Source organism: Thunnus thynnus, chromosome 13, assembly GCF_963924715.1.
Source record: "Thunnus thynnus chromosome 13, fThuThy2.1, whole genome shotgun sequence".
In the NCBI taxonomy this organism is placed as follows: Eukaryota; Metazoa; Chordata; class Actinopteri; order Scombriformes; family Scombridae; genus Thunnus; species Thunnus thynnus.
Genome location: NC_089529.1, coordinates 23,124,319 through 23,138,311, shown reverse-complemented (window position 1 = coordinate 23,138,311; position 13,993 = coordinate 23,124,319). Strand labels below are relative to the sequence as shown.

Here is a 13,993-nt window from a genome sequence, read left to right as displayed (position 1 = left end):
ACTGAGAGCCACAGGGTAGAGAGTCAGAGAGTATTGAGAGATGAACTAACACATTGTTGGTTTTTGGTCTTTTCGTGGGATTTGTTGAGAATAACAAACATATAGAATAACAAAAGACGTATTCTTTAACATGTAGGCCAGAAAAAAATGTAGTAATTTTCATGAAATTTAGTCTGAAATGTGCAGTAAAGAGTCTGACACAGGTTTCTCTCTGTGATGTTCACCACCATGCAGCTCCTCCTATCATCTGTGCAGCCCAATAATTAGAGTTACTCATCACATGATGATAATAATAATCACAGCTCTATCTGCTGCTACTGATAAGGACTCTCCACTGTAACAAGTCACCGTAAACCAAAAGCCATAATTACATTTTGCACGCTTTGATTGGCTTTCGTTAATTCCCTGACAGCCAATCATGTCTGGGTTGCTCAACTTGCGCCCATGTTTGATGGTCATTTTAAACCCCCATAATCTTCTCTCTGAGAAGTTGAACCGGCTGCCTTGCAAACACAAAAAGCTTTTTTTTTTTTCTCTCGTTCCTGCGTCAGTCTGACAGCTTCAGCGTCATTTGTGCACTTTTCTTCTTATCTGACAGTTTTCAACAGATGTTCCTCCATAATTCCTCCATAAATCACCCGTCTCCCTCCAGAACTTGTCATGATGTCATGTCATGCGTGATTTTCTTATCCCTCAACACAAGCCCGAGCTTCATCATGCTTCTGTGTGTGTTTGTGTGTGTTCGTATGCATGCATGTCCTGTTTTATATGTGTGTTTGTATGTAAGTATTAATGTGATTATATAAGTGTGTGTTTTGATGATATGATTTCTGGTCTACTGTGTCCTCCCACACAGAGAAAAACACAGACTGTCTATATGTTTTTTATTGTCAACAAATCTCATGTTTGGAGCCAAACCAACAATAAACTGATCTTCTAACAAGTATTTTGTGCATATCCAAAGCCTGATATATCTTATTCCTCTTTGCTGTAGACCTGTCCAAAACTATTAAAAACACGTTAGTGAGCCACACTGCTGCACTGAGTGGCATGTTCCAAGAGTTTGGTCACATTAATTTGTTTAGAAATGGCTTCAAAGACTAATCTACTAAAAGTGATCACGTTTTCACTCTCCAGAGAGTAGTTTTGTGTAAGGCAGATGCCTCTAAGTATGTGCAGTTTACAGCTTCACTAGCTTGTTGTGCTACATATCACTACCTCCTGACTTTGTACTACATTATAAATTTCTCAAAGAACTTCAATACAAAGTCAACAGGTCAAAGTTTTCTTATGCTGGGTTATATTTCAACTGAATTTATTAAATGAAATCTTCCAAAGCTATGAAAACTAAAATTCATTCACCTCCACTGTGTACAGGTGGAGGCAGAAATCTCAGTTATTGTTATGTCGAAACCAACTTTAAAGCAAAACTATCTGCATGGAGAGAAGATGCCACTGAAGGTGAGAGACAAAATGTTTTCTTGTATATACATTTTGCAACCTTGTCTCTCAGAAATTCTGTTTATATACAACTAAATTGCTTTTCCAATTATATTAAATTTACAAAAGTAATCACTATCTGTATGATATTCACATGCAATGTTTTTTTTCAAATGTATGAAGCTACATTTATATATCACACTGACGTCGTAGGGAGGAGGTCAGGGTGGATGGTGGAGGTACAAAACGCCGGACATTGACACCAGAGTGTAGAGAGTTAGACAACAAAACAAAGACCGAGTCTCAAAGGCTTCCCAGGGCGAACCTTATAGGGGAAATATAAATGTTATTTTTTTACATGTTATCCGGCAGTGGTTTGCATCTCCAAGGTATTACGGACGTTGTCGGGCTGCTAGCAGCTGAGATGACCAGCTGATCTCACCTGGTCAATGGTTCCGAAAAACCTCAGAAAATGTTGCAGCAGATTTACAAACAGGCCTTATTTGGATAAAATGACCACATATTGGGAATCTACATGATTACTTTCTCATCTGAAAAAAATATTAAAACTTAATAAGTGACATATCAACAGTTCTACAGTGAAAATTACAACAGCTTTTAGTGTGGTGCATCCCTGTCATTGCGGAGTCTGAAGAGACGCAATGCATTTTGGGACAGTTCATTCTGTCAAGCCTTTGGTCATATGGAAGTGGGCGTGATTTCATCTAAACTGGGTTGAAACACATTAGACACATCTGAGGTGGTGGATTGAGAGGCTGTTATGTGTCTAAAACGGCCGGCTACGAGGCTGATAGAGCCTCTCATGGAGGGAGATGGAGGAGAGAATGAGGAGTTTCTCTGGGGTGTGCTGTGTTATTTTTAATTGAAAACCCACCTTTCATTAATCAGATTCCTTTAGATCTCTCTCCTATAACCCCGGGCTGTTAACTCTGACGCAGTAGGTTGATGACGATGGAGATGAAGAGTGGGGGGGGGGTTAAGTGGACTTTTTAAATTATTATTGTTAAAAAGATTTTTTTTTTCTTTGTCAATATGTGCTGTAGAATAGTGGTATTTTGTATATTTATTAAAACTGTCTTTCTTCTCTCTCTCTCTTTTTGACTTTGGACATAATCTTTAAAAGCAACTCATGAATATATAGTTTCATGTTTACACAAGACTCCGTAATTTCCTAAAACAGCTGTTTTTTAGCAAACACATAGGATGAAATAGTGCATTTGGTGGGGACTATTTTTAGTAACAGATGAATCCACAGCCCCAATTCATGTTGGTTTTGGTGTTTTCATAGTTAGAAAAATACATAATATAACCAGACTTATTTTTTAAAGAAAAATTACAAAATATTTGCATAGATTCAACTGTTTTCACATGATGTACGAACACAGCGTCAGCAAGTTTCAGTTTAAAACTTGTAAAATGTACAAATGGCTGCCACTCCAGCTAGCCAAGGAGCTAACGAGCTAACTAGAGAACTAAACAACATAATTATTTTAAAAATGCAAAGTTAAAATTAATTCTTTGCAACGATTAGTCGATCAACAGAAAATTAAATGGCAACCATTTTGATAATCAAATAATCATTTTAGACAGTCTTTGAGCAAAAATACCAAATATTTGCAGTTGCAGCATATCAAATGTGAAAATTTGATGCTTTTCCATGTTTTGAACCGTTGATCAGACAAAAGGAGATATTTGAAGATGGCTTTGGCTCTAATGAATTAAAACAAGCATTTTCACTATCTTCTCATATTTTATACACAAAAAAACTATTGTATAATAGAAAATAATCAGTTAGTTCTCTCTTAGCGCCATATTTATGATTGGACTAATTATAGCAGTTACACAACCAACAATAACTCTTAACCTTTATGATGACCTGAAAGAACAAACTGTGCTGCCTCCGTTTGCCAAACTGGAAACATAAAAGCTCAAAACTTCACAGTAGTAAAGCTATAGTGTCTCTGTACATTTATCAGATTACTTATAAAGTATTCTTGTCTGCCTCATTACAATCATAATAACTTTCAATCATAATCACTTGTTTACACTTTGGTCCAATATCCTGACATCTATGGACCAGTTTTCCATAAGATTAACAGGATATTTGAGCTCCCTTGAGCCAGCCCAATCAATTGGTGACCCATGGGCCACATCTGGCCCAGAGGCAACCCCCAAGTGGCCCAGCGAGCTTGAATGAAATGGGCTATATTAATAGCAGTTTTAATATTTTAATTGTAATATTGTTTTATAAAAAATATTTTTAACAGCAATTTTATTGTGTAGCCTAAATAGTTACAGCATTGCAGCCGTGGTCTAAAATCCGTAAGCAGTCAGGGAACAAAACCAGCGTGAGAAACATATTCTTTCTGTCACTACAGGATCTGAGTCGACCAGGGATGTGAGTCGTGCATGCGCAAGTGGGTCTGCCATCTTTAACAGCTAGGTATGGCAACACCACATGGACAAACCGAATAGACCCACCCAAATCAATTGTGCCCCGTCAATGTATGTCTACTAAAAGTGCTTGTTTTTGTCACTGACAGGCTCAGATTGTTATTATCAGTGTCTGACAGCATTATGAAAAGGACCCTACAGAGAAATAAAATTTTTCTTTACTTTTTGCTTGATCAGGTCTGCATTTTATTCCCCAAAGTGCTTACTTACATCACATGTCACAATTTTCTTAAAAGATGAATGAATACGTGCACATCAACGATGAGATCAACAACAGGATCAGAAATTACTGAAGCACAGATTTTTATCTAGATAAATATGACTGATTGCAAATATAAATTGTTTTGTTTCCACAGATGGTAAATATATATTGATGGAGACTGTGGTGTTGGTTTATTGACTTCAAACAAGACAAAACTATGAAAAGTGATCAAATAAACATTAGCATTGTTAAATGCTCTACTACTTTTTCACACTTTGCTAATGTCAAAACGGCAACGCTAACATGAGTTTAAACCATCATTATTACGACCAAAGATAAAGTTATACTTGTTAAATGTTCCACTCTCAGTGTGGACTTTCTGTAGTTAGTTACCGTCCTGTTACCTTCTCATCCTGAGTTCAAAACACAGTGAATCTAAACTTGTTGGCTTTTAAACTTTTGTGTTATGTTTCCTCTGACTCACATTCTTCTTTTTAACAAAATAAAGTTTCTCAGAGTTCTAGAAACCCTTCAGCTCATTTCCACTTGTTTCATTTCAAACTTCTCTATATTTCCTCACAGTAAAGAATGGTCTGGTGTTTTTTCGGTGGCCCCTCGGGGAGCAGGTCCTCCTCCTCCTCGCTGTTTCTATGAGGGTGAGCAGCGGAAGGTAATGGACCACAAACTCCTAATCAGGGCCTTTTCTGGGGCTAATTGTCGGCTTTGTTTCGACCCCGTCTGTCTCCGTCCTCCCTCACAGCCGGGGGAGTAATGAGGTGTTGCGTGATATGATGTCCCCCTCAGGACACCAAACTGTTCAATGAAAGGTCCTGAGAGCTTGGAAAAGAGCGAAAGCTAATGGAGAGAAACAAGGACAAAAAGACAGAGAAAGAAGAGAGAGAGGAAAGAGGAAAAAATAAGTGCCATAAACACAAAGGTGATAAAGGTGTTTGTGCACAAAGGAGAAGTTGGAAATTGGAAAGATGGATGGTGAAAATTAAGATGTTGCACCAAGAAACAGATCGATAAAGCAAAGAAATAAAAAGAAGAAAAGGTGAAAGAACCATAAGGGACTGAGCTGAAGACTGGAGGGGAAACAGGCGAAGACAAAGATGTTCATTTTATTGAACTTCGCAGTACGTAAGTACAATTTTGAGGTACTTGTACTTTACTTGAGTATTTCAATTTGATGCTACTTTATACTTCCACTCCACTACATTTCAGAGGGAAATATTGTACTTTCTATTCCACTACATTTATTTGACAGCTTTACTTACTTTTCAGATGAAGAGTTGACACAATGGATAATACAAGAACCAACTTTTTTTCTTTAACCTTTATTTATTCATGGAAGTTCCACTGAGAGGAAACTTCTCGTTTTGCATGACCAGTCTGATCACATTCACACCTGTCAGCTGGTAGTCAAGGGCACCTCAGTGGTGGTAATAAGGGAGGGATTGAGAGCTGCTTTTCACTTTCCCCACTGAGATTTATCCTGCCGGTCTGGGGATTGAACCAACGACCTTCCAGTCACAAGCTCGCTTCTCTAACCTTTAGGCCACCACTGCTCTTCTTGGCTTTTGACATCCTGTAAATAGCAGTGTGTAGTCGATGTGTAGTAGTAATTATTGTAAAGGATTAAAACTATCAAATAAAGACTATTTAGAAAAGGATTCATTCTTGGTGTTTGTTTGCACCACTAAAAGTCAAATACAAAGGGTATATAAGGCTAATGATGCTGCTGTAGGAACTGTACATAAATTTCTAACATTGACAATAATCCAGACAATGAACGTGTAAAAAAAAAAAAAAGGCAAGGAAATCTTCCTACTGACCTTGAAGGACTTTAGTTTCCTGAGGAGTAGTCTGTCTGTCATCACATTTCAGAGAACAAGTTTCACATTTCTCAAACTCAGGCGTATTGATCGTGTCATCCTTCCCGCAGGCTGATTTCCTTCAGTAATGTCTGCTGAAGTGACGGCAGGTTAAGCTGAAATTATCATTTGCATACCAGAGAGATTTCTCTGTTTCTCCACTCAGCATAGATTTTCCTGCCAGTTGTCTCTAAAGTAGATTTTGGGGTGTCACTAATCAGAAAACCTTCTGCTGTCTAACTTAAATGTATTTTTATATTTACCAACGTTTGAGCAACAGTCACAACTTTTCTTTCAGAGCTTGACGTCTTTTACTGAGAAACTTTTACAGAGACTCAATCACCATGTTACATCTGTCTGTGGATATTTCTGTAAACTGCATTTCTGCACCCAAAAACTATATTTTCTGTCAGATAATTAAACCAGAGAGAGTCTAAATGACACTCCTTCATCTGACAGCTGTACTGGTCTGTAAAGGAGATTTTTTACCATCAATAGACTGGAGATAAAGCGCCTCATGTTGAGCTGAAAATGGGAGACAAAATCTGATTTAACCCCCCATCTGGTGTCACCCTGTGGCTTCAGAGCATCATTAGCAATTATTTTATAATGTTCTATAAAACAACAGATGAAGGAAATATACAGACGTCATGAACACCACAGTTGCAGGAATGGAAATCCAACTTTAGAAATATAAACTTGTTTTTCATTGACCAAAAGAAGCCAAAGTTCTTAAACGCACAACATGTAATTTCAGCCGCTAGGGGTCTCAATCAAAACAATAACAAAAGACGGAGTGTAATGATGGTGTGAAGTAGCAAGGGATCATGGGCGACCACTGGACATCCGGTATGGGCTGTTAGCCGAGCTGCTGCTAACACTTGTTGGGTTTATTTCTCCTATAACTTTAGATCACGACATTCGGTCGGTTTCTCCTGGGAGCTGAATTATCCGCAGAGGTCTCCTCCTCTCCAAAAACAAATGTACACGCAGATTAAAATCGTTAAAAATACTAATTAAAGCTGTTTCACCTAAAAAATCAATGTTTCTCCGACGATGTTCGGCGACCACCGGACTTCCTGGAGGGGCTGTTAGCCGAGCTGCTGCTAACGTTTGCCCAGTTTATTTCTCTGATAACTTAAGATACAGACGTCCAATGACTAAAATCCTTCTTCCGGCTAAAAGATCATCATAAAAATGGCTTAAAACTGTATAAAAGTCAATTTATAACAGTTTGTGTGGAACAACCACAACGCCGATGTATTATCTTGTATGTGTGTAAGTTACTCTTTGGTAGACGCCATTGTAGCGGACAAACACAGTGCCGCCGTATGCATCTTGTGTGTGTTTATTCTTTGGTAGAGGAGGTATGACGCCATTGACAGGCAACCAAATGAAACGGTCCGTTACTTTGATTAAATTACAGATTTCTCTGGGTTTGAAAATACACAACTCAACAGCATATATAACATAGGTCTAGTTGTTTTTAGACATTTTAATGTGGAATAATTACATATTATACCTTTAAATGTTGTATAAACACAAGCAGCCATACAGGAACTTCAAAAATTGGCTAAACATGTGTTTCAATCAGGAACTATTAATTCTAATTAATGCTGCAGACACATTGATCATACAAACAACACAAATGACTAAATGTTGAATCTGCAAAACATTCACTGTCACCATATTTCATTCATTTATTTATTTATTTTTTAACATTTGATGGTTAAGTTGAGGGAACTCAAAGCACTTGGTTAATGTTTGAGAAAGATTGTTCTCTTGTTTAAATACTGAAATGACTGTTGACATGAAGCATGACACGGGACCAAAAAGTCCTCACAACAACAATTTTCTGCGCCTCGAAAACTATTACAAAAATGAATCATACAAACATTATCTGATCTAGCGCTTCTATGGTTAAACCTGCATTAACTAATGCTTTTATCCTCTAGTTTTCATCAGAAACAAGTAGTGAACACCACACTGACATTATTAGATTTTAAGCTGATATGTTGAACTTGTTAGCAAACAGTTGCTTATTTCCACATCCAGCAGTCACGGAGCAACATTATCATTCATTTGGAGTCGTGTTTCTGTCCACCTGGTGAATGTAAGTCCAATATTCACTCTCTTTTAGCTCTGTTTTTACTCTCTACCAACTCCTGAGGGAAATATCTGGCTCTTTAGCTGCTAAATGCTCCACTATTATCACCAGCTAATCTACAGCTAACTGTGTCTGTTTGCCGTTTGGTGCTGAGCAGGTAGTGTACAGTGACTTTTTAGAGCTTTTTCTCTGAAAACAGCTGCCTGCTGCGACCCAAAACGATGCTATGAGAGCGCTGAAAGTGAACCAGAACAGTAAAGTTGCAGCTGAACAGATAAACAATGAGCTGAAACTCACTATAAAGCTCCGTAAAGCCGAGAGGAGCTGCAGAGTCACTGATAATTCTCTGTAGATTCATCACTACGAGCCACAACCAACACATTACACACTGACAGTTCAGACTGTGGAGTTATAAAAAATATCAATTATAGCTGCTTTAAAGTTTGGGTAGAGAACGACCAGTATGAGCTTAAGTACAGGTCCATTAAAATTAAAACCCAATTTCTGCTATCTTGCCTTCACCACTCTGCAACTTAAACAGATGACAGATGGTAGAAGACAGGATGTGAACTGTGACACTTTTAGGACTTCTCATCCATGTCAGCTTAAAAGCTGGTGCTGAAGATGAAGACTGTGATTCAGCCAAAAGCTCCAGAACAGGCCAGTGAGCGGGTCTTGAGCGGGGATTTGTTTTGTCAACTGTTGTTTCTAAGAATGGACTGTTCAACTTAGAAGACAAAACGGACGAGAAGTCATTAAAGAATAATGGAAAGTTCAAACATACATTTTCATCACAACTGAGCAAAATTCACTGAGAGTGAACGATAGGATTCATCTTTAAGGGACCACGAATGTCTGCAAAACTAAAGAAAGGACAAAAGCGGAGATCATGTTAAGAGTTTTTATTAAATAGATTAACTGATCTGAACAGAATCAACAAAATCAAAATAATTATAAACTCATAAATCAATTCAAAAGACAAACAGGTGTAGCTCGGCACGTATCATTCATATCATACAAATGTGAACATATTATTCCTGATATTTGTTCAGTTCAAGAGTATAAAAAGTTCTACTGTGGTGCTGCTGCGTCATGTGTTCAGTCCAGAAAACACTGAGGAGAAAATACGCAGAAATATGTGACCGACCTGAACTTTGACACAACGGCAGCAGCTGTTTGATCCAAACTTTAAACATGATCAGTGGAGTTTCAAAGTGTTGAGCTTTGTAAAGTACAAGGCAGAGCAGATTTCCATTAACCAGTAAATTCCACTCAAAAAAAAAAAAAACCTCATGTTCAAGCAACATAAACAACATGACGTCTTTTCTGCAGCTCCAGTGACATTTTGTGAGCAGAAAACATGTTTGAGGGACCTAAAACAGTAAAGGGTAGATGTCAGGATTGACACTTTCTAAATATACTTAAACTTTGTCACTGAACTGACCTCAACATGTTGACGTCTGCTGTCTGAGAAGACAGAGGAAATGAAGGTCACTGAATCGCGTGTGATCACAGCGACATTTAGTGGTTTATTTTTAACACAACACACTGCAACTTTAACAAGACTAAGGGCGTTTTCAGACCTGTACTTTTTAGTCCGGTTGAATGGGAATCTGGTTGGTTTTCCTCCTCGATACAATTAATTTGTGCAGATCTGAACTCAATCGTAGCAATCGTACTCGGAGGTGGTCTTGATCTGGTCACAAACGAACTTTGTAGCCGTTTGTGGAGGTAACGTGATCCGACCTCCATCTAACTGACTACAACAGCTCCCGTAACCCGACGCTGATAAGTGAAATTAACAGTTGCTAGCTGGAGAATGAATCGAGGTCTGAAAAAAGTAGGTCCTGAAGAAGCTGCTGTCTGCCCAAATATCAAGAAGACAATGGTTGTCAGTTCAGGTCGGACCCAAACTTGCAGCCGTGTAGTCGGTCAGATGGAGGTTGGATCACGTTCCCACCACAAACAAATCGCTCCAGAATTGGTTTGTGACACTCCCTGTAAAGGGTCTCTGTGCGGTTGTTTTGGTCCAAGTGTGATTGTTGTGTTCAGATCTGCACAAACAAAGTCTACCAATGAATGAACCAGAAACCAACCAGAGTCCCATTCAACCGGACTAAAAAGCACAGGTCTGAAAAACGCCCTTAGAGTCTACAGCACCTTGATGTTTAGCAGGTACGTTCACCAAGCTGCTAATTAGCACGACACATAACATACAGCTGAGGCTGATGGAAATGTCATTAGTTTGGCAGGTATTTGGGAATAATTTGAGAAGCAAATGTTTAATGTTTTTGCTTAAAAAATGACTAAAACAATTAATCAATTAGCAAAACAGTTCCCAATTAATTTTCTTTTGATCAAATAATCAATGAATCGACTAATAATTGCAGCTCTACTTGACATTCTTTTTAGGATCAGGTCTAATTATCCTCTGGTCTATTCAGATTCAGATTTCTCTTTTTAGAAAAATAACATACCCACGTTGGGTTCTGGTCTCAGATCAGTTGCAACATTTTGAAGCCATTAAAACCTCTAACGCCAACATGACATCAGCGTACAATCTGAGCCAAAAAATATACTTTCAGTGGAGAAAAAAAAGCATTTTGTGCAGAAAATGTAGCATGTTATGTGACTCATCTCTCTCTCTCTCTTCATACTTGATGTGTTGTTGTGGAGGCTGATCAGCTGTTATCATCTTTCTCCTCAGCTTTTTCATCACCAAGTGTTGATCTGTGTTCTATAGTAAAAAGGTTTAAAAGGTTGACATGCTCAAACTCTGACCTCTCAACCGTCTCTGGTATGAAAGTGGCGTTTTGCGTGAACGTGACAAAGCTGAACTGGAGGAGGAGAATGTGAGGAAAAGAAGAAAAAGAGGAAGAAGAGCAGGTGCATGAAGAAAGTCTTTCAGAAGTTTAAAAAATGAATCCCTCCTCTGTTTTTTCTCCTCGCGGGCTCGATTATTGCAGAAGAAGAGTTTAGTAGAAAAACACTGAATAAACAACTTCAGTATGACAGGTTTGAGAGTTTGTTAAGTCGTCGATTCAGCTCAGGTGTGTTGAGATGTGTTCAGATGCACTCTGTTCATCAGAGATCTGTTATATCCAGTGCAGTCACAGTGAACATGAACACTCCACCTTCTGCCTGCCTGACGTCTTCTGTTGTTTCCTTTTCTCTCTTTCTCTTTTGCCTCTTTTTCTCTCATGTTCTTTCTTTTTGTTCCCTCGCACTTCTGCTCTCTCCTTCCCATCGGATTTTTCCTTTTCTCTCCTTTCATCTTTCCTTCTTCCCTCTTTTTCCTTTTTGTTCAATTGAACTTCCTCCATTCTTCTCTTACCTTCCATCACTCCTTTCCTTTATTCTCTCCTCCCTTCATCTCTTCTTCCCTCCGTTCATCCTTCCTCTTTCTTCTTTCAAATCCCCTCCATCTTTTCCTCTGGCTCATGTCTTCCCCTCACCTCCTTCCTCTCTCCATTCCTTCCCTAACGACAGACTGACAGGTAGACAGACAGGAGCGCTCCGTCCAATCAGGAGTCTCTGCTGTGATCACATGCCGGTGGAGGACAGTCCCAGGCCGGCAGCTTTGCTCATGCAGGGTAAACCTTGAGCTCTGGCTTTCGGGAAGTCATGTGCCACCACGCGGCCATTCTCTCCGAGCCCCGACGCTCCTCCACCTCCTAAACCACCTGCCACTGCCCCGCCACCTCCGCCCGCCATCCCACCTAGGCTGCTGCTCATCATGGCGGCGTCGATTAGCTCCTGCAAAACAGAGAAGAGAAGGAGCCTGTTTAACAATGTAAACTCACATCGATTAACATACATAGAAGTTTGGTCGATCCTGGGAGGGAGTTTTGAGGATTTAAGGGATGTTTGTAGGAGTCAGGTGTAAAAATCCATCTCACCTGACTCCTACATTCCTTGTTGATCTTTATTTAGCAGGAAAATCTGTTTCAAGCTGTCTCAGTCAAAAATAAACCTCTCATCTTCCTCAAATTTAGCTTCTCTGCACTTTTCTGTCTCTTCAGAGCATCTTGATGGATTTCCTGTTGAAACCTAAAAGAATCGAAAATTGACATTTGAACAAGACTAAAAGAGTTTTCAGTCATGCTAGTAGCTCTGTGAGGCACGACAGTCCATCCAATAGAGATGCGAAGTGGGAGGAGCTGCTGTATACTCTCATTTCAAACGATCTCAAGGCAGAAACACAGGACTCTCCTGGATAATGTAACAATCCTGTAGGTTTATATTATCACCACCAATTTCAATTATTTAAACTATCCCATTGTTGAGAAATCAGGTTTTTCTCTTTCATTTTGGGAGACGGATGAAAATACTACAATACCCATGAGCCTCAGCTGCTGCTATGGAGAAGAAGCCAGTCAGAGCAGTAATTAAGTCAAGACACCTCGTTGTTGAAGTTGTAAACAAAACACGTTACTGAATTCACTTAAAATCTGCAGACTGTAAAATCAGTTTTCTCAACTCCGTGATCTTCTGCCGTTCGTGACAGAACGTGACAGAGTTTTAAGCTCTGTGATTGGATGTTTCTTGCTGAAATGCACCTTGGAAGCTGTAGTTAGCTTCTCCTTCTTGTCAAAGAAACATATATTTTCTAACACAGTTGTTCATCTTTTGTCCTGATGATTCAATCAGGAGAGTTTTATGTTGATCCAAGCCAAAGAAGATGTTCGACAGTGAGTCATGTAAAGTTGTCTAAGTGAAAAATATATTGCACTTTTACTTCTGAATATCTTGCTTCACAACAACTGCCATCCATAAAGCCACACCACTGTGGCTGAGTGGCTGAATATATAAAACACCTGCCTTATCCTTCACTTTTAGGAACTAAAACCTCTTGGTTTAGGTCATTAAAATATGACCGTTGTGTTTATAAGAAGCCAAAGTAATCTACACACACATCCCTTCATCTGTGTGTGTGTATGTGTGTTTATAGTTATCAGCAATAGTAATAACAGTAAAAGTTGTTTTTGTGGAGCACAGTAACTCTGTTTGTGCTTTCAGTGAAACTAATGATGTGGATCCACAGTTAATATCCTTTATCGGGCCTCTGAGGCTCTGACTCTCCCTCGCTGTTTGCCGGCTGACATCAACAGTCGTCAGGCAGATGTTACAAATAAATCCCAGGTTGATTCACTTATTGGAGCACCTCGGAGTAAGCACTCCCACAACGCAACAACAAAGTCAAAAGCCAACTCCCTCCTGCTTTCACCTCATCAGCAGGAAGTCAACAGCTTACAATCCACCTCATTCAACCTGCAAACACTGTAAACACAGGGACGGCATCTCTCTCTCTCTCTCTCTTTATGTCTTTCTTTTGTCTCTCGTCCATCTCTCTCACTTTAATTGAGGGTTTATTTTGTCATGGCAGGTCGACATGTTGTCAAAACACAATACGACAGCATCTATCTCTGCACAAAGTCTATTAATGCTGCTGCTGCCTGCAGGCTAAACAGTCACCTGTTAAAACATCGGACAGCAGATTTGTGATGTACTGTCCTGAATGACAAATATCTCTCATAAGAGGCAACATGTGCCTGATGAAAATATAAACTTTTCTCTCTGCAATATTTTTTTTTAATCTGAACAACATTCTGTTAATGTTTTCTTTTTATTCCCAGAAGCACCTGAAACTAAATTTAACCACCTGTTATTTGTCATACGACACAAGTACAAGAGGAATCACATGACATGACAGTATTGTACTGTATGTCATAGTGGAAAACAAAGGGATCATCATTTAGTGTGCTTTACAGGAAGAAATTAACCCATTGCATGTCATTTTGTAAAATAGCGCAGCAGTGTGGCTCATTGATGTGTTTTTAATCGTTTTTGGACAACAGCGGTGGTCTACAGCTCAGAGGAATAAGATATATCAGG

The 13,993-nt window shown here is 39.1% G+C and overlaps 1 protein-coding gene and 1 long non-coding RNA gene across 4 annotated transcripts in view; both read right to left on the bottom strand.

Annotated features, from left to right (window-relative positions):
* Positions 1–4,115: 4,115 nt before the first annotated feature.
* On the bottom strand, positions 4,116–6,743 carry LOC137195040 (uncharacterized). Its single transcript, XR_010931061.1, has 3 exons — positions 5,953–6,743; positions 5,526–5,705; positions 4,116–4,972 (listed from the first exon to the last, which is right to left on the bottom strand). It is a non-coding gene; the product is annotated as an uncharacterized lncRNA (long non-coding RNA).
* Positions 6,744–8,985: 2,242 nt separating this feature from the next.
* The window catches only part of LOC137195972 (glutamate receptor 1-like), a 102,889-nt gene continuing 97,881 nt past the window's right edge, over positions 8,986–13,993 (bottom strand). For 2 of the 3 annotated variants that reach the window (XM_067608708.1, XM_067608707.1), the window contains one exon: positions 8,986–11,854. In XM_067608708.1, coding sequence (XP_067464809.1) covers positions 11,642–11,854 — 213 coding nt within the window. In that variant the 3' untranslated portion in view covers positions 8,986–11,641. The remainder of the gene's footprint in view (positions 11,855–13,993) is intronic. The other variant, XR_010931188.1, reaches the window with a different exon arrangement.